This window comes from Oncorhynchus kisutch, linkage group LG21 (genome assembly GCF_002021735.2).
Source record: "Oncorhynchus kisutch isolate 150728-3 linkage group LG21, Okis_V2, whole genome shotgun sequence".
NCBI classification, from domain to species: Eukaryota; Metazoa; Chordata; class Actinopteri; order Salmoniformes; family Salmonidae; genus Oncorhynchus; species Oncorhynchus kisutch.
The window spans coordinates 11,907,268-11,926,231 of record NC_034194.2 but is presented as its reverse complement, the minus strand read 5'-3'; the positions used below and the strand labels follow the sequence as shown (position 1 = coordinate 11,926,231).

Below are 18,964 nucleotides of genomic sequence, written 5' to 3'. Positions count from 1 at the left end.
TTTGGAAACTTTCAACACTCTAGAAATGGTTTTATACCCTTCCCCAGATATACGCCTCATCACAATTCTATCTCAGAGATCTACAGACAGTTGCTTATGGTATAGTTTCTGCTCTGACATAAGTGCATGTGACACCAAAGAGCCTTTTAGAGTTCCATTGTTAAAATAGTCATGGACGCGAGGGAAGGAGGATGACTGGCGCCTGGGAGGAACAGGCAACTCGGCCACAAATCCTACAAAGGAGGGTTCATACCAGGACAGCCTACTCCAAGCCAATGGAGGTTTCCCGATTCACCACGCCCCACAGCGCCACCTGGAGGTAGGTGCAGTGCCTCAACATCTTGCATAGCGGCATTCATGGCAAAATGGATGGGCTGAAGAGGAAATGGCTGTGCAGCTTGCCCTGTCGTGCCTTACAAGCCTTACTAGACCTCAGCTCTGATCAGCAAAGGGATTCTACTGCCCTAACTACCACCTTGAGGCAGAGCTTTGGTATTAGAGGAGACCCCAATGAGAGTATGCAGAAGCTATCAGGCTGATCACGATGTACTGGCCCTACATGCCTTCCTCCGGGCCTTGACACCAGAGAGGCTCCAACAGCATGTGCGTCTGGCCACATGGAAGAAGGCCACGGATAAAGCAGGAAGAGCAGAAAATGTCTTGGCCCTGAGAGTCGGGTTACCCCAAGGACACAGCAGATAGAAACATAGGTGGAGATAAACAGTGACTCCAATAAGGTGGTCTGTCAAGACGAGGTGTAACACCAGCAGCGGACTCCAAGATGGTCCACTTTGAGAGGTCAACGCCAGCCTGAGGTTCTGTTTCCACTGTGGGCAGAAAGGCCACATCGCTTGCCACTGTGAAGCCCCACCTCAGCCGTTATCTGCTCCTGAGTCGACGGGAAACACCAGGGGGGTGATGACTGAGGGGAACATCATCCCAGTCACCTGACCCCTTGTTGAACCGGCAATCGAGTTGGTTGTTTGGGCCAGACACAGGACCTCTACCTTCCATGCAGCATCAGTGGTGAGGCCTGCCAGGCATTGATTGACACTGGTTCCACAATATCTCTTGTTCGGGCCTGGTGTTCTTCCAGACACAGTGGACCCTTCCCTTCCGGGTTGGACCCCTATCTTGGTCGGTCTTCGCACTGTGGCAGGGGAGCTCGTGGACATGAATGGCCGGAGGTCCTTAGCGGTAATTTCTTATCCTTGTCTTATTGGAGCATGAGTGCTGGTTGGCCTATATCCAAGATGACTGCATCCTAGGGTTGATTTATTCAATCAATCAGGGGCATGCCTAGATGTTGGAACACGGAAACTCCAGATGAAAGATGTGATGGAACTTTGGAACAAGGGAAGAAGACAACGGCAGCTGCAGGTGACCCGGCAGGAATTAGTGACAGACAGCCCCACAAAGATCCTTCGCCAACAGGTGACCAGTGGCACGGTGGATGTACCTTCGTTAGCTACCCGGCAAGCTGTGCAGGAACTAAAGCAGAGGTGTTCAGAAGGGCTGGAGCCTGGGTAGCAGGATAAGTTGGAAGCACTGCTTGCAGAGTTTGCGGATTACTTTGCATCACGAGACGAAGACTGCCGGAGAACCAGTCTGGTACAGCATTCTATCGATACTGGCGACACAGCACCTATTTGTTTGCGGCCCCATCACTTGCCACTGGCACAGAAGATCCGGGAGATGGCGCAGACAGGGTTCATCAAACCATTCAACAGCTTTTGGGCGGTCCCCGTAGTCAAGAAAAAGGACGGGTCATGGCACTTCTGTGCGGACTACAGGCAGCTGAACTATGTGACCAGGAAGGATTTCTATCCCCTCCCATGCATAAATGATGCACTGGACTACATCCCAGCGTCATGGTAGTTCAGTTCCCTTGATCCAGTGGTATAAAGTACTTAAGTAAAAATACTCTAAAGTACTACATAAGTAGTTTTTTGGGGTATCCGTACTTTACTATTTATATTTTAACAACTTTTACTTTGACTTCACTACATTCCTAAAGAAAATGATGTACTTTTTACTCTATACATTTTCCCCGACACCAAAAAGTACTTGTTACATTTCGAATGTTTAGCTGGACAAGAAATTGTCCAATTCGCACACTTATCAATAGAACATCCCTGGTCAACCCTACTGCCTCTGATCTGGCAGACTCACTAAACACAAATGCTTTGTTTTTAAATTATGTCTGAGTGCTGACGTGTGACCCTGGCAATCGTATTTTTACTTTTGATACGCAAGTATATTTTAGCATTTACATTTAATATTTAAGTATATATAATACGAAATATTTTAACTTTTACTCAAGTAGTATTTTACTGGGTGACTTTCACTTTTACTATTAAGGTATCTTTACTTATACTCAAGTATGAGAATTGAGTACTTTTTCCCAACACTGCCTTGATCTCCGCAGCGGTTATTGGCAAGTGGAGCTTGCCCTTGAATCCAGGCCGATTGAACAAGGACTGTGGCAGTTCACCGTGATGCCTTTCGGGCTCTGCAACCCCCTGCCATTCTTTGAGCATCTTATAGAGCTAGTGCTGGCAACAATGTCCCTGGATGTCCTTGTGCATGCAGCAGACTTCCAAGGATCTCTGCCAAATATGTGGGAAGTTCTACTTGCCATCCAGCAGGCTGGACTCAAGCTCCAACCAAAGAAGTGTCACCTACTGCAGCAAGAGATCAAGTTCCTAGGCCATGTTGTCAGGGCAGAAGGAGTTGCAACTGATCCAGGCAAGGTGGTGGAGGTTCAGCACTGGGCAACCCCCAAGAACCTCTTTAAGTTGAGAAGTTTTGTTGGCCTAGATTGTTACTATCAGAGGTTCATCAAGGACTTTTCAACTGTAGCCAGCCCTCTACACCACCTTTCAAACAAGGACTAGCAGTTCAACTGGGATGAGGACTGCACGGCCACATTCACTGAACTGTGGGATGCCCTTATCAAGGCTCAAGTCCTGGAATACCTCAACACTCAGCACCCATTCATCGTGGACACAGATGCCAACAATGTTTTCATTGGGGCTGTTCTTTCACAGGAGTGGCCGGATGAGGAACGGGTAGTGGCCTTCTACAGTCAGAGCCTCAACCGTGCTGAGTGTAACTACTGTGTCACCTGGCGAGAGATGTTGGCTATGGTCGATGCACTCCATTTCCGACCCGAGCTCTACTGGACCCAGTTTCTCCTTCGTACAGACCATGCCTCACTCACCTGGCTCCTCAACTTCCAAGAACCACAGTGCCAGGTGGATCCCTGGATAGAAGAGCTACAGGAGTATCACTACCAGTTGCAACACCGGTCTGGTCATCTCCACACAAACGCTGATGTGTTGTCAGTCGTGGGAAGAGGAAGACTGGAAGCACTGCCCACGCTTGGAACAAAATGTGGGTCTCCTGCCCACAGTGGCGGAAATTCAGGTGGCAGACAGGAGCTCAGCACCCTTAGAGACCTGGAATGACCAAGACCTGAAGTGGAAGCAGGAAGATGACTCAGTGTTGACAACTGGGAAGGGCTGGTTGGAGACCTACCAGTGGCCTGCATGGAACAGTGTCTCACCCCTGTGCCCCGAAGCCAAGGCCTACTACTCCCAGTGGGACGACCTTGCCATTCACAATGGTGTGCTGTTTCGAAGATGGCGTAAACTAGCAGGCAACTCAGTGGTGTGGCAGCGGCTCGTGCCTCATTCCATGTGTGCCCATGCCCTCAGAGCTATCCATGGGTCGGTTTGGGAAGTCTACTTTGGGTACACAAGATACCCTCCAATGCCTCTGAGGGAAACTACTAGGCTGGCTGTCGTCAAGACACAGAACAGTATGTGCAGACCTGCGACACCTGTACTGCCCAAAGGACCAACTGGATGCTCCCATGCCCCGTTGCAGCAATACCAGGTGGGGGCCCCCATGGAGCGGGTTGGGGTGGACATCCTGGGTCCTTTCCCCATGACTGAGGAGGGTAACCAATATGTACTTGTGGCCATGGACTACTTTACCAAGCGGCCAGAGGCCTACGAGGTCCCCGGCCAGGGCACCACAACTACTGCCAACAAGCTGGTGGATATGTTCTGCCGATTTGAAGCACCAGAAGAACTCAACAGCAATCGGAGGAGAAATGTTGAAGCTAAGGTGTTCAACAAAATCTGTGAGACGCTGGGGGTATGTAGGAACAAGGACCACCTCTGTCTCCCCAAAGCAATGGGCTCTTTGAACGGTTTAATCAGAATTAATTGAACGGTTTAATTAGACAGTGCAGGAATCCACTGGCAGACTTGTCCTTTGGATACCACCGGAGCCCGAGATTCCAAGAGCCACAGGCTTGGAGTACCTCCTCCACCTTCAGCAGCGTCTGGACACTCTTTACAGCATAGCTTGTTGGAAGCAGGAATCAAGCAAAAGAGCCCAAAACTCATGAACCAGTGGGAAGGCTCATGCACAGTTCTGGAACGATTTTCTGACGTTGGTTACTCCTCCTCCCACCCCTGGACCATTGGACAATGCAGCGGTTTCCTCACCTGAGTGGCAAGGTCAGAATGGGACCCCCGAGGCCACCGTCGCAGAAGGCTTCCTTCTTGAGGTAAGGATGGCAGCCCCCAAGACAACCTGGACGTCACCATTACCAGCTAAATATTGTAATCAGATTACAGATACTTTTGAAAAACTAGATGATTCTTCTTGGATTACTTTTACATTTAGAAAGGACCTTCAATTCAGCATTGAAAAAAGGCGCAAGTATAAGTTTGTTCCACCTGAGCAAGTCTGACCACAAGTCAGAGACCACTATGATGACACACCAAACACGTTTGATGGATCCTTTTTGTCTTCTTCTAATTCCTATTAGGGGGAAAGTAACTGAAAGTAATACAATTACGTTACTGAGTTTGGGTAATCCAAAAGTTAAATTAGCCTACTGATTAACATTTTTGACAGGTAACTAGTAATGGATTACATATAGGAAGTAACCTACCCAACCCTGGCCATTGTTATGTGAATGCAAGTTGAAAAGTACTCTGAGCCTTGCCTTGGATCCAAGTTAGAGCAGGTCCTCCGGAGCCATGGCCCAGTGAGACACGGGTGCCGGCCCATGTAGATGGAAACAGAAAAGTCTGAGCCTTTTGGGTAAAACACAGGGGTAAATCCTGAAAGGAAACCTTCCATGAGTGTACCATAATTCAGAGGCACCTGTCCTCTAGCCTGTTACAGCCATAGAGATAGATAGAGGACTCTAGTGCCCAAAAGTCTGTTTTAGCATGGGCAGCGCCATTGAGGACTTTCACCATTTTGAGGTAGTCAACGAGGTGGGAAGGATTAAATGATTCCTTCCAGGTCATCAGGAGGGATGGCCCAATGCTTCATGAACAATCATTCCAGTTGTATTTATTTAACTAGGCAAGTCAGTTAAGAACAGATTCTTATTTACAATGAGGGCCTACACCAGCCAAACCTGGACAACGCTGGGCCAATTGTAAGCCGCCCTATGGGACTCTCAATCACGGCCGGTTGTGATGCAGCCTGGATTCGAACCAGGGTGTCTGTAGTGATGCCTCAAGCACTGAGATGCAGTGCCTTAGACTGCTGCGCCTCTTGGGAACCCCATGACTGAAGCAGAGGAGGCCGGTGGTACCTTGGGGAGGACGGGCTCCTATGGCTGGAATGGAATCAATGGAATGGTATCGAACACACCAAACACATGGTTTCCATGTGTTTCATACTGTTCCATTGACTCCATTCCATCCATTATTATGAGCCATCCTCCCCACAGCAGCCTTCTGTAAACTGCAGGTGGCAGTAAATCACCAACCTTAGCTTTATACCTGTTCAAACAACACACACAGGGTGACAGTATGCACCCTTTTAGTTTCATTAGTAGAACTCACTGAGAAACTCAGATTAGCTAATTGCCAACAAGCTGGTAAAACCCCAAACTAAAAGTACAGCTATCATGCTTGTAAACTAATTATAGTGTTCAAAAACCATATTAATACAAGTACAAATTTGGAGGGGCGTTAAGTGTTGTAAATACAACCTTTCCACTTGGTTACGAACGCAACATTTGAACGTTTCAACATGTAATACCTCAGCGTTCTCCTCTTTATGGTTTGAATCTCTGAGGTATTTTTTGAATCCGCGATGGCGGCGCTATTCGATTCCTCACATGTGCAAAATGGCTCCCGGAAGATAAACCCTATAACCCGGAAATCAAACGTGATCAGTAGTTTATTTGGAAACGCGTAGCTAGCAAAACAGTTAGCTATTCCTCCAGCCGTCGTTTTTAACCAAGTCGTTTTAAACATATGTCATAATTTATAGCTGTGTGTAGCGTATTGTGAAACTACGGGAGATGGGAGTCCCCGCATTTTTTCGTTGGTTGAGTCGGAAATATTCTACGATTGTTGTCCATTGTACTGAGGAGAGGGTACGTCTTTGTTTGTAGCCAGCTACCTGATTGGTAGCGCCAGCTAGTGTTGCGCATTTTTAAGGCCGTGTAATAATTATGCTATTTATTCCTGTAAACTGTTTGTTAGCGCAGCTAGCAGGTACGAACGTTACTGCACTTTAGATATAACATTACGTAACTAGCTATTATATCTCTTAACTATATTAGTAGTGTAACATTAACAGCCATTTTTAGATTGAATGAAGAATGTATGGGATGCACGCAACTAACGTAGCAAGCCAGCGCACCAACTATGCTACTTGCAATTTAGATGGCTACACATGCACGTAATTATCACAGGGCCAGTCTAGCCTTGGGCTAAGATGGCCAACTCCATCGTAAATTGTGGAGTTTATCGGTGACTGGAGCTCCGACGTTACATAAAAGGAAGTTTATCAAAAACTGACCTCAGCTCCCCAGAAAAATGACACATTACACCGAATAATGTCGTGTGTAAATTCTTTGGGCACTAAAATACGTTTTCATATTCACTTAATTTTGTTACGTCGGAGCTCCAGTCCGCCCAAACTAGTCGCCACTCAATTCCATCGTAAAACGTTGTTTAATTGTCTAGGGCTGAGAGAGCCCGGGGCCGAGAATAATTCATTGTGAAACGACTATTGAGTGACAAACTCGTGAGTCGAGTTGGCTTTCCATTGGTTTGCAAACAAAACTGACACTAGACGGCCCGTCGATGTTATGACTAGAGAACCTTTGGCAGAGTCTTATGCATGGCGCAGCCAAGTATTGTTACATAATAAGGTTATCATTAGTTGTGTCATTGCACGAATGTTTAATTAATTTTTGGTTCCATCTTCCCTTTACTCACAGTCCAAGGAATGCAACGGTGTACGGATTCCTGTTGATACCAGCAAACCGAATCCAAATGAAGTGGAGTTTGACAATTTGTACTTGGATATGAATGGGATCATTCACCCCTGTACACATCCTGAAGACAAGTGAGTCCTCCTCACAGAACATAGCATTGCCCCATATTCCCTTTATATCAATCAATCTTACAAATGTATTTATGAAGCCCTTCTTACATCAGCTGATGTCACAAAGTGCTGTACAGAAATGTTATAATACACTTTATAGTGTATTACTTTTGACCAGGTCCCATAGAGCGCTGGTCAAAAGTAGTGCAGTATATATACTGTGCCATTTGGAATACACTCAATAGCTATGAATCTCTATGGTAGCACTCTTGTGTATTACATTGAGTTGTGATGTTATTCTAGTATTAACCCTCTAAAACTCCACTTCACTTTCACAGGGCTGCACCCAAAAATGAAGATGAAATGATGGTTGCCATCTTTGAATACATGGATCGGCTCTTCAACATTGTGCGGCCCAGAAGGGTTCTTTACATGGCTATTGATGGAGTGGTAAGTTCTGCTGCTTTCTTTTCATGGGATAAACTTTTTTTTCTATTAACCCCTTTTAGATATCCTACAGTTTTGTTCAAACAATATGTTGGCCAATGACCTGTGCAGCAGTTGTGACATTCTGTTTATCTCTGTACAGGCCCCTCGTGCCAAAATGAACCAGCAGAGGTCCAGGCGATTCCGTGCCTCCAAGGAAGGAGTGGAACTGGTTGAGGAGAAATCCCGCATCCGAGAGGAGATCCTCGGGAGAGGTGCATATATTTTTTGAAAACTGTCTATACTTATCGTTCCATTAGAATTTAGACTAAGCACATTTAATGAGAAATATTTGCCATAACAGAATTGGATACTAAATATGAAACAACTTTTTAATCTATACCTTTTAGGAGGGTATCTTCCACCTGATGAAATCAAGGAGAGATTTGACAGTAACTGTATCACCCCAGTAAGTATTTGAGGCTTTTCTTGTATAATAACAATATTTTCTAAGGCTGTGTTACTGTCACCAATATTTTGCAGTGTAAAATGTCTTCATGACGGTGCACTAAAGCTGAGATCTCTGATTGCAGAGGAACTTGCCCCGGGTACTTTTTGACAACATTTTTGTCAGGCTGCTAAATTGTGAATACTGTCTGGAAATTCATTATTCATTTGAATATTCTCTAGGGCACAGAGTTCATGGACAACCTTGCAAAGTGTCTCCGTTACTACATTGCAGACAGACTCAGTAATGACCCTGGATGGCGTAACATTACAGTAAGTATTATTGCAAAAAAGGTGATGGCATCTCTGAAAAAGAACACAACAAATTCTAATGCATTGGTGGTCTTTAATTTATTTAAAAGCTGACACGTTTTGGCCTCAAGCTGAAACGTTTTAAGTGTTATGTTGGTCAGTTCTTCTGCTCAGACATGTTAAGGCCTTAGAACAGGGGCTGCCCAATCCTCTTCCTGGAGATCTACAGTCCTGTGGGTTTTCAGTCCAACCCTAATTTAATACATCTGATTCTACCAATTAGCTTTTGAACAAGACCTTAACTAGCTGAGTCAGATATGCTAAATTAGGGTTGGACAGAAATCCTACAGGACCGTAGATCTCCAGGAAGAGGGTTGGGCAGACCTGCCTTAGAACATTTCTCTATGTCCTTATTGGAAATGAAACCAAGGTCAAGTCTGACATGGTCATATGCATTGAGTATTGCTATCATTGTTCATATGGAAACGTTCTTTATTCGTTTTAGGTCATATTGTCTGATGCCAGTGTCCCTGGTGAGGGGGAGCATAAGATCATGGACTATATCAGGCGACAGAGAGGTATGAGCCATTTATGGTCATTTTCAAAAGGGTTATTGGCCCTTTTTTTTAGGTAATTTGTGACATTGTGATTTCTGCCAGGCATATTACAAGGTCTCAAATGTCCTTCTGTCTTAGTGCAACTTTTTATTTCAAGCTCTGCAATCACATATATGCTAACTATATGTAATGACTCATAATCCATCCATTTATCTTTTTTTGTTTCTCACAGCTCAGCCTCACCATGACCCCAACACACACCACTGTCTTTGTGGAGCTGACGGTAAGCTTTGCACCACAAGGGTCTCTTAAGTTTTGAAGAGTAACCAACAATGGGAGAAAGTTGAGCATCAATAGCAAGAGCTTTCCCCAAAGCTGTGTTTTATATATCCTGCAACATGTAGTTATGAGAGAGCATGATGTGTAAAGACACAAAAGCAAATTAGATGCCACAATTACTGTTAAAACTCTTGTCAAACTAACTTGAAGGTATGTAGATGCAGTGATTCATATTCAGGTTTTGTTGAGTAGTTGTCAATAATTGTAGGGAATACATTGTTATCTTATTGAGCCTGACGGGCTCAAGGTCTGTGGTTAACGGTGATGGCGTACATGCTTTGTTTTTCTAAGACTACCTTTGAGACGTCTATAAATTAAGTTCATGATAGTGCGTATTAACAGGTTCCTGGTTTCCAGTCCTTAAAAACAGTTAGCATCACTACTTGCAACTCTCCAACCTTGTACATTGTTAGACGATGGAGCGTCACGGTTTTCTGCAGGCCTTAATGTTCTGCTATATTAATGGCCAGTTAGTTTTGAATGGGTACACTTACACAGGACATGATAGATAAAAGCTTCAGCATTCCATGGTTCATGATGCACTTGGTGAGCAAAGGAGGGATTTTGTTGTATGTAATTAGCTTGAAGAGGAGATTGATACATTCAGGCTGTGTCACAAATGGCATCCTAGGCCTTACATTAGTGCACTACTTTTGACCAGGGTCAGTGGGGCTCTGGTCAAATGTTGTGTACTTTCTAGGGAAACGGTGCCATTTTGGGCGCAGCGCTCTTCCCCCTCCCTCCAAATGGATAAATTATGGTATTGTACGTGCATATTAGCATTTGTAGATGATAATGCAGGCATGGCTCATAATATAGACGAGGTCATTTAATTAACATAATGCCGTAGAAACCTGAGTTAATTGTCCCGGATGACAAAGCATGTATAAAATGCAGTACTTCAGAGCTATTTTCAGCCTTTCAATGTATTCAAGGGTTTCTGTTTGCAAAACAATACTACTGAAGGGTCGAAACACGTGGGTTTTTACATTTTAATAATAGACGCTCTTTCATCAACTGCCACTGTTATCCAAGAGTTGCTGAATGTCCTCTTCTATTCTGTTTGCATATGTTATTTTGGATTTCCCTAGCTGACCTTATCATGCTGGGCCTTGCCACTCACGAGCCCAATTTCACCATCATCCGAGAGGAGTTCAAGCCCAACCAGCCCAGGCCCTGTGCTATGTGTGGACAGAAAGGCCATGAGATCAAGGACTGCCAGGGAGTGGCCAGGGAGAAACAGGGAGAGGTACATTGACATTATAGCTATGTCTCCAAGGGCCAGTTTCACAGACATAGATTAGGCCCAGTCCAGGACTAAAATTCATTTTCAATGGAGCTTCTCCATTGAGTTTGGTTTTTAGTCCAGCACTATGCGTTCAGTAAACCTCTCCTAAAAAGGTCAACATTCCGTTTTCCCTACGTTGATCAACAGCGTTGACCAATGCTGTGTTCTTATTGCAGCATGATGAGTTTGCAGACGCTATGCCGGCTTCTGAACAGGAGTTCATATTCATCAGGTTGTGCGTTTTGCGTGAGGTACGTTGTGTCATATCTTCTTGAATTTCAAAAAATACTTCTAGTTGTGTTTTTGGACATGTAGCTAGTAATTCTCTGATCTGTTGTGTTATTGGTTGTATGTGTGAAATACGTCTTTGACTTCAGATCAAAATTGGATAAGTTGTTGAGGCATGAGTCTCTCCAGTTTTAGATCTGTTTTTCAAGGTTTGTTTCCTTTTCCACAGTACCTGGAGCGAGAGTTGACAATGGCCAGTCTGCCCTTTCCCTTTGACTTTGAGAGGACCGTTGACGACTGGGTCTTCATGTGCTTCTTCGTTGGCAATGATTTCCTGCCTCATTTACCGTCCTTAGAGATTAGGTAAGCCTGACTGAACTGAGATGATGCTTACGGTCTTGAAAACATCTCGACAACAATGAATTCTCGCTCTTTCCATACATTTCAGTTGATGATACTTTTCGTTTCTTTCAGAGAGGGTGCGATAGATCGACTGGTGGGCATCTACAAAGACGTTGTGCACAAGACTGGGGTAAGTGTTGTCAGTGTAGGCTTAGTTATGTCCCCTTCAAGAAAAGTATATGGTTCAGTTTCCCAAACACCGATTTTTATTTTTTAGTCCTGGACTAAAAAGCATGCTCAATTGGATTTCTCCCCTGAAAAAGGTTTTTGGTCCAGGACTAGGCTTAAGTTGTCTAGGACACATGCCCTTAACAGCTGTCCTGACTTTCCTCCTTGCCCAGGTATTTGTTCATAGCCTTAACTTGGTCTTTGTCCCTCCTCACAGGGGTACATCACAGAGAATGGCTTTGTCAAGTTGGAGAGTGTTGAGTTGATCATGCAGGCAATCGGTGTGGCTGAGGACAACATCTTCAAGAAACGCAAAGAGGATGATGTAAGACTAAGGAGGATCAGTAGCTTTCAGCAGGGAAAGTACTGCTCAATAGATGATATTATTCTCTTGGTAAACAGTGGGCTGGGAGATTTTCCATATGATTTGCATTAACCACTGCATGGGTATTTGATTTCAAATGGCTCGTTCAGGTAGGTATTTGACACTGTCGTTATTTAAGATAATGTGGTTGATGCAAAAGTCAGGGAATTAGTCATTGTGAACTGAAAGCCATGTCCTTTTCCAGCTTCACTGTTTGTAACTAATGGGGTTTGTCTTGCAGGAGGGATTCAAGCGAAGGAATAAGGAGAAAAAGAAGAGGATGAAGGTAAGTGGAAAGATGTACCCATGTTATGGCTATTTGCTTGACAAGATGTTTTGAATGAAGCTCTCAGTCCTCACATTTTCCGTCTTTCTTTGAACGGACTATGCAAGTTCATTCGTTTCAATGGGCAATCACACGCACTGTATTTTTCATTTATTCTGAAACTGTCTATGTTGTAGCTCTGTATTGAAGATGGGAACTGTTTGAAATGTTCCCTCAATAGATGTGCACAACTCTGGCCCTTGAGGGCTGCTGCATTGTATGCTAGTTCTTTCTTTGAACTTGACTAATTTATACCTGGGAAACCAAAAGTCTGCAAGATTTGGGAACCAGGAAACAAGTGGGGAAACTTACGTTGTTAATTGCGAGTATGTGTGTGTGAATTTGTGTTCCCTAGGCTCAGCAGCAGGGCCCATCCTACCTGACCAGCGGTCAGTTTGCCCCCCAGGCCCTTGGCGGCAGAGGCAGACCTGAGGTGGTTCAGAATGCCCGGCACCAAGCCTTCGATATGCGGATGCAGGGAAGGGACCAGCACAACAGGGTATGATGAGGGCTGATCATGGGGATATTGCTTCTGGTTAACTTGGTGCAGAAGGAAGACTCCTATTATTTACTAGCCACTAATGAGATGTTAGGGCGCAGCAGGCGATTTATGGGACGTTCGTACAACTCTGGTTAGTGTCTGCTCTGAGATTGGGGGTTCATTTCCCAACCGAATCATACCAAGACCACTGCATGGCACTTGACATCTATGACGTTTCTAGGCCTGACCTCCAGGTGCCCCCCCCCCATTTGATTTTGTTAGTTACTCTCACTCATATCATATGAGCATGGTGTAAGTCATGGCCAAAGGTGTAGAATTGCAGGAAATTAGCTTTAAAACTGCTTAATTTCTCTGTCCTATTGCAAAATGTGTGAAATTGCACAACATTACCTTTACAGTTGCAGTTTGTAGTGATTTGAAGACTGTACCAGAATGTATGGCTTGTATTGATCAAATGCAGCACAGGAATTGTGTCCATGTTAAATTGTGTGTGTGTATATACAGTAAATGAGGGTTCTAGTGGCTCTGTTATGGTGTGAGGTGCATTTTCCTAAGGTCAATCAACCCCTTAGCGTGCAATGTTAAACGGCAATAAATACACCGCCATTCTGAGTGATCATGGTGAAGCACTTCTATCCTGATGGGAGTGGCCTCTTCCAGGATGACAATACCCTCATCCACATGGCATGAGTGGTCATTGAATGGTTAGATAAGCATGATAACATTGTATGCCAAGGCCGTCTTGGTCACCAGATCTCAACCTAATTGAACACTTGTGGGCGATTCTGGAGCAGTGCCCGAGACAGCGTTTTTCCATCAACAAAACACCAAATTATGCAATTTCTCGTGAAAGAATGTTGTTACACCCCTCCAATAGATTTCCAGATATTTGTAGAATCTATGCCAAGGCGCATTGAAGCTGTTCTGGTGGCCCAATGCCATATTAAGACACTGTTGTGTTTCCTTTATTTTGACAGTACCCTGTATGTATCCAGGGCTCTAAAGTGTGACTGTTTTTGGTCTCATATGCTCCTAAATGTTTTGATGTGAACACACACACACACACACACACACACAACTTTTGTACATTTGTGCATGACGCAGAAATAATGTGGTGCGACTTGAGTTCCACCATCAGCTTGAAGACTGTCCCCTTTTTGGTCAAGGTCAGTCTCTGCAGCAGGAGGGAGAGCAGAGGGGTGGTGACCATCAGATGCAATCAGTCCAGTAAAAATATATACATTCAATTATTTGAATTTATGCTCACCTGGGTGTACCTCACAAGCAATACAACTAATCTATTACCAGTGTGATCATAAACCTTACGTTTAGCAGTATCATTTGAATATGGTCTGAGAAGAACAACATTGGCAACACAGGGCTATTCAAGCATAGTGGTAATGGATTGGGCCTATAGCCTACTGTACAAACCACATTGATACAGAACTGTTTTTAATTGATTAGGCCAGACCGAGATGGTTTACTGTTTTAAACAGATTTAGATATTTCTGAAAAGGAGAGTTGAGTGAAGAGTTTATTTTTTGTATTTTTTTTTGTAGTTATCTGAACTCTCACATTATTTCCCCTTGCTGCCTAGCATTTAGTTTGATACGGCGGGGGTTCATCTAAGCCTCGCTGTCTGTTTCCGAGGTCGGACATGCAATGTTTCACTTTCGAATTTCGATCTCTGTAGTAACTAGAGTGAACTGTGCCCAGGTAAATGGGTTGACTAGCCCTCCGCTATCGTGTCGTGCTGAACGGCATTGACCTGTGACTGTATTCAGTATACAGCGTGCCCTGCCTCTTGTCCCTGGTTGCTTAAATATTTGTTACATTGTATTCTTGAATTAGAATAAAAGTGTCTGCTAAATGAGATTTTTTTTCCTAAGTGACTTGCATAGACTAGGCCTTTACTTTGTAGATGGACAATCATTCAAGGTCTGTCATGTAGCATTGGAAAAAGTGCATTAAAATCCAGCCATTGTGTGGCATCTACAGAATACATTTATTTATTTAACATGCGCAATTAGAAACGTCAATCCACTGAAGCAAATTTGAGCCCAGTCGGCCTATACAGTCAATCACTCAACACATCCTCACCCGGCTGCCATGAAAAGCCCCCACCTTGGAGTCAGTTACCGCATCATAGTGGAGCTCCTGATCGGCACGTGCCACTGGCAATGCATTTTGCAGGATATGCAGGCTGTGTTTGGCAGCGCATGATGACTACATTCATTTGAGGTTTTTTGTTGTCTGTCGACCTGCTTCAGGCAGAACCGGTAAAATTTAATGTATGAATTGCAAATCACCATGCAGCTGACACACTTCGATGTCATCGCTCATTTTGATTTCAATCTGGTTGTCCAATCTGCTTTGCTAATGAATGCCCTGATCTCTGACCAGTCATTTGGTTTGTTGACATTGTTTTTGGGTATTAATTGCTTCTAATAGGACATAAAATTAAGCATTTAATTGTGGATTTATATTTATGTTTATAACAAGGGACATCCTACATTTAACCTGTACACACAGTAGGAATTTCCACGGCCTCAGCCATGCTGGCATGCTAGAGAAATGAAACATCTGCACGTACCGGTTCCAAGCGGGTGTCACTGTTCAATCCGAGGCCCTGAATGTTAACAAGTGTGTAATCTGAAGTGGTTTGGTCTTTTACTCTTGGGCATCAGCTTGGGAAATCCTCGAGTGGACAGTGCATCAATTGGCAAAAATAAAAGGTCGAGGGGCATCCGTTAAACTGTAAATCAAGTTTGTCTGGCCTAATTGTTACATAGGCTTATGTTTGTCATGTTACGAAAAAATCTGAGCAGTAGGTCATTTACTACCAATGAAGAATTTTAATTTAGAGCCCTGAATGTACCTGATGTTAAGTCTGAGCGTGGTAGCCATTTTCTATTGATTAAAAGTTATGAATGTACATTGTAAGAAGCTGTTACAGTGCCTCCATTCGCTCTGCTTTTGCTACATAAATGCATGAGAACAATAGCCCGAGTTTGCACATGAATGCGGTGTTCACAAGGGAAGCGTGGCAAAGGGGAAGGTCTTCACTCTCTACTTGAGGATGTTTTATTTCAATAGGATCATGTATGAGCTCTCAAACAAAGGAGAATATCAGTCCCAATCGCTCTTGCTTCCTCCGATGGTGGAAAAATTGTCCACGTGCTTTCATTTTTAAGTTGCTTCTTGTCAGACTGAAAGATGATGTGGGTATATTTATTTCTAAGGATATGTCTTCCTTGTATGCTATCTCCTGACTGTCTTCTCTGTCTTGTATCTTGTCCAGGCAGGGACCAGTGATGGGCAGGATGGCCGGGGTGTGAAGCGGAAAGCCGAGGACAGCGACAGCGAACCAGATCCTGAAGATAACGTCAGGTAAACACCTACGCTTCAGTCAGTGAACCAGGTACTCTGTCAACCATCCAGGCAGGCATCTCAGCTAGGGAGATGGTGTGATTTATGCCTCTCCACTGCAGGGGCCCCTCTGTGGTTTCTTACCACTTCCAACCACCCTCTCCTAGTCCATGCAAGTGATTAATATGGAAAGAAGGAATATTCTCAAATTCCTGATGCGCTCGCCAAAGCTGTTAAATCCATTGGGCTAAATTGGTATTCATGGAGGCTTTCCTGTTACTAGGCTGCTCTCCTTGTGGGCCAGTGTGGAGGATGGACTAGACAGATGCTGCTCATCCTTGATTATGTGTGCAGAATGGCACTGCATCGCCAATCTACTAGTATGTCGAAACCATTACACTACTTCTTAAAGAAGCAAACTAGTTTGTCTCCCAAGCCTTCATAGAAATGGACTACTGGTAATTACCAGATCCTGTATGTAAGATGAGGAAATGGTGCTCTATGTTACTCGGCATAGTGACAAACAATGCAACGCCTGAGAATGGTTTTATTGATGAGCAGGCCCAAGGCTTTCATCCTTACTTGTTAGAAGTATTTGTCACCTATACAATAGGAGTCGACAACAGTTAAGTAAAATTATATACTGTGCCTCCGGAAAGTATTCAGACCCTTGACTTTGTACACATTTTGGTACGTTACAGCCTTATTCTAAAATTGGGGGGGTAAACAATTGGATCAATCTACACTACCCCATAATGACAAAGCAAAAACAATTTATTTGACATTTTTGTTAATTTATAATAATAAAAAATATTATATTTATATAAGTATTCAGACCCTTTACTCATTACTTTGTTGAAGCACCTTTGCCAGGGATTACAGCAACGATTCTTCTTGGGTTTGGTGCTACAAGCTTTGCACTTGTATTTGGGGAGTTTCTCCCCTTCTCTGCAGATCTGGCTTGGCTGCTCAAGGACAATCAGAGACTTGTTCCAAAGCCACTCCTGTGATGTCTTGGCTGTGTGCGTAGGGTTGTTGTCCTGTTGGAAGGTGAACTTTTGCCCCAGTTGGAGGTTCTGAGTGCTCTGGAGCAGGTTTTCATCAAAGATCTCTGTACTTTGCTCTGTTCATCTTTGCCTCGATTCTGGCTAGTCTCCCAGTCCCTGCCGCTGAAAAACATCCCCACAGCATGATGATGCTGCCACCACCATGCTTCACCGTAGGGATGGTGCCTGGTTTCCTCCAGACGTGACACTTGACATTCAGGCTAAAGAGTTCAATCTTAATTTCATCAGACCAGAGAATCTTGTTTCACATGATCTGAGAGTCTTTAGGTGCCTTTTGGCAAACTCCAAGTGGGCTGTCATGTGCCTTTTACTGAAGAGTGCCTTCTGTCTGACCACTCTACCATAAAGGCCTGATTGGTGGCGTGCTGCGGAGATGGTTGTCCTTATGGAAGATTCTCCACAGAGGAGCTCTGATTGTCCATCAGGCTCTTGGTCACCTCCCTGATCAAGGCCTTTTTCCCTGGATGACTCAGTTTGGCTGAGTTCCATTTAAGAATGATGGGGGCCACTGTTCTTGGACTTTCAATGCTGCAACAGGTGTTTCTGTTGGTTTTTCTCATTTCAATTTTTTTTCAACTTTTGTTTTAGCTTTGTCATTATGGGGTATTGTACAAGGTTGCAGTTTTGCTAGCAGGAGTTTCAGGCAGGGCCCAGTTAATACAATAGTTAATGCAGGACTGAGTTAATACAATAGTTAATGCAATGTTTCCAGTTCCTTGCAGACAGGCCATGCGTAGCCAATGTGATTTATAGGATATTCATATTCATCAGGATATTTTCTTCCTGTAGGCTGCAATGTTTTGATTTGTTGGCTTTATGTAGGTTGTTTTTTGCAAGTTACTTTTAGATTTGTGTAACTTTCATTTACAATTTTGATTAACCACATTACCTTTTATTTTGAGATATAAAGACTTTATTATACACGAAAAATGTGCATATGAAAATCATAACTGGCATGCAGATCAGTGGAAATTGTAGAGTAAATTGCCACTCTAAATTGAAAAGGTTGCTGATCGCTGGTGTAGCCTATTACCGGCAAAGTCAGGAGCGTAACGGCAGCGAAGGTCAGTGGGAGGAGGAGCGTCGGGAAAAGAAAAATCAGTTTAGGCTAAATTGATCTCTGGCTTCCTATTTTTAGAAATGCATCTTCATTTTTAATGTCAGTGCTTAAAGCAGAAAAGCTCTGCCTACATATAGTGGCTTTTATTCAAACAGTGTGTGTGTGTGTATATGTTTCTCTCTCAATGTTTAAGAATCGATTGGCTGAAAGAACAGATGCCTCTCGGTTCACCCAAGATTTATTTATTGGGGCGCAGCCCAATGATTTATAATTATGTTCCGGCACCCTGACACATCGTCCCGTGGCTGAATCTAGTTGCCTAACCCCCACAATAGAACCTGAACACCACTCTATGTGCATGAATGGGGAAATGAATACGACTGTCCCTGTGTTAGGTTGTGGGAGGATGGCTGGAAGCAGCGATACTACAAGACCAAGTTTGACGTTGACGCGACTGACGATGATTTTCGCAAAAAGGTGGTCATGTCCTACGTGGAAGGTCTCTGCTGGGTCCTGAGGTACTACTACCAGGTACAACACTAACTCAAACCGACGTTTATTTGTCATATGCACGGGATGCAGAGTCGCATACACAAGGCCGTACTTTAAAAGCTTAACCTGCACAGCTGAGAACTAACATCATAACGTCCCTCTCAGAATGGGCTTTTAAATAAAAAAAACAAGGCCTGGTCAAATTGGATGGGTCATCTTTCAATGGTCAATTATTTGA

At 44.0% G+C, this 18,964-nt stretch overlaps 1 protein-coding gene across 1 annotated transcript in view; it reads left to right on the top strand.

Annotated features, from left to right (window-relative positions):
* Positions 1-6,126: 6,126 nt before the first annotated feature.
* LOC109866309 (5'-3' exoribonuclease 2) overlaps positions 6,127-18,964 on the top strand; it is a 30,789-nt gene continuing 17,951 nt past the window's right edge. The window contains exons 1-17 of the mRNA XM_020454909.2: positions 6,127-6,421; positions 7,274-7,401; positions 7,719-7,830; positions 7,970-8,081; positions 8,217-8,275; positions 8,497-8,586; positions 9,071-9,143; positions 9,355-9,405; positions 10,553-10,710; positions 10,926-11,000; positions 11,207-11,340; positions 11,452-11,509; positions 11,765-11,872; positions 12,153-12,197; positions 12,592-12,735; positions 16,040-16,128; positions 18,630-18,765. Coding sequence (XP_020310498.1) covers positions 6,347-6,421; positions 7,274-7,401; positions 7,719-7,830; positions 7,970-8,081; positions 8,217-8,275; positions 8,497-8,586; positions 9,071-9,143; positions 9,355-9,405; positions 10,553-10,710; positions 10,926-11,000; positions 11,207-11,340; positions 11,452-11,509; positions 11,765-11,872; positions 12,153-12,197; positions 12,592-12,735; positions 16,040-16,128; positions 18,630-18,765 — 1,647 coding nt within the window. The 5' untranslated portion in view covers positions 6,127-6,346. The remainder of the gene's footprint in view (positions 6,422-7,273; positions 7,402-7,718; positions 7,831-7,969; positions 8,082-8,216; positions 8,276-8,496; positions 8,587-9,070; positions 9,144-9,354; positions 9,406-10,552; positions 10,711-10,925; positions 11,001-11,206; positions 11,341-11,451; positions 11,510-11,764; positions 11,873-12,152; positions 12,198-12,591; positions 12,736-16,039; positions 16,129-18,629; positions 18,766-18,964) is intronic.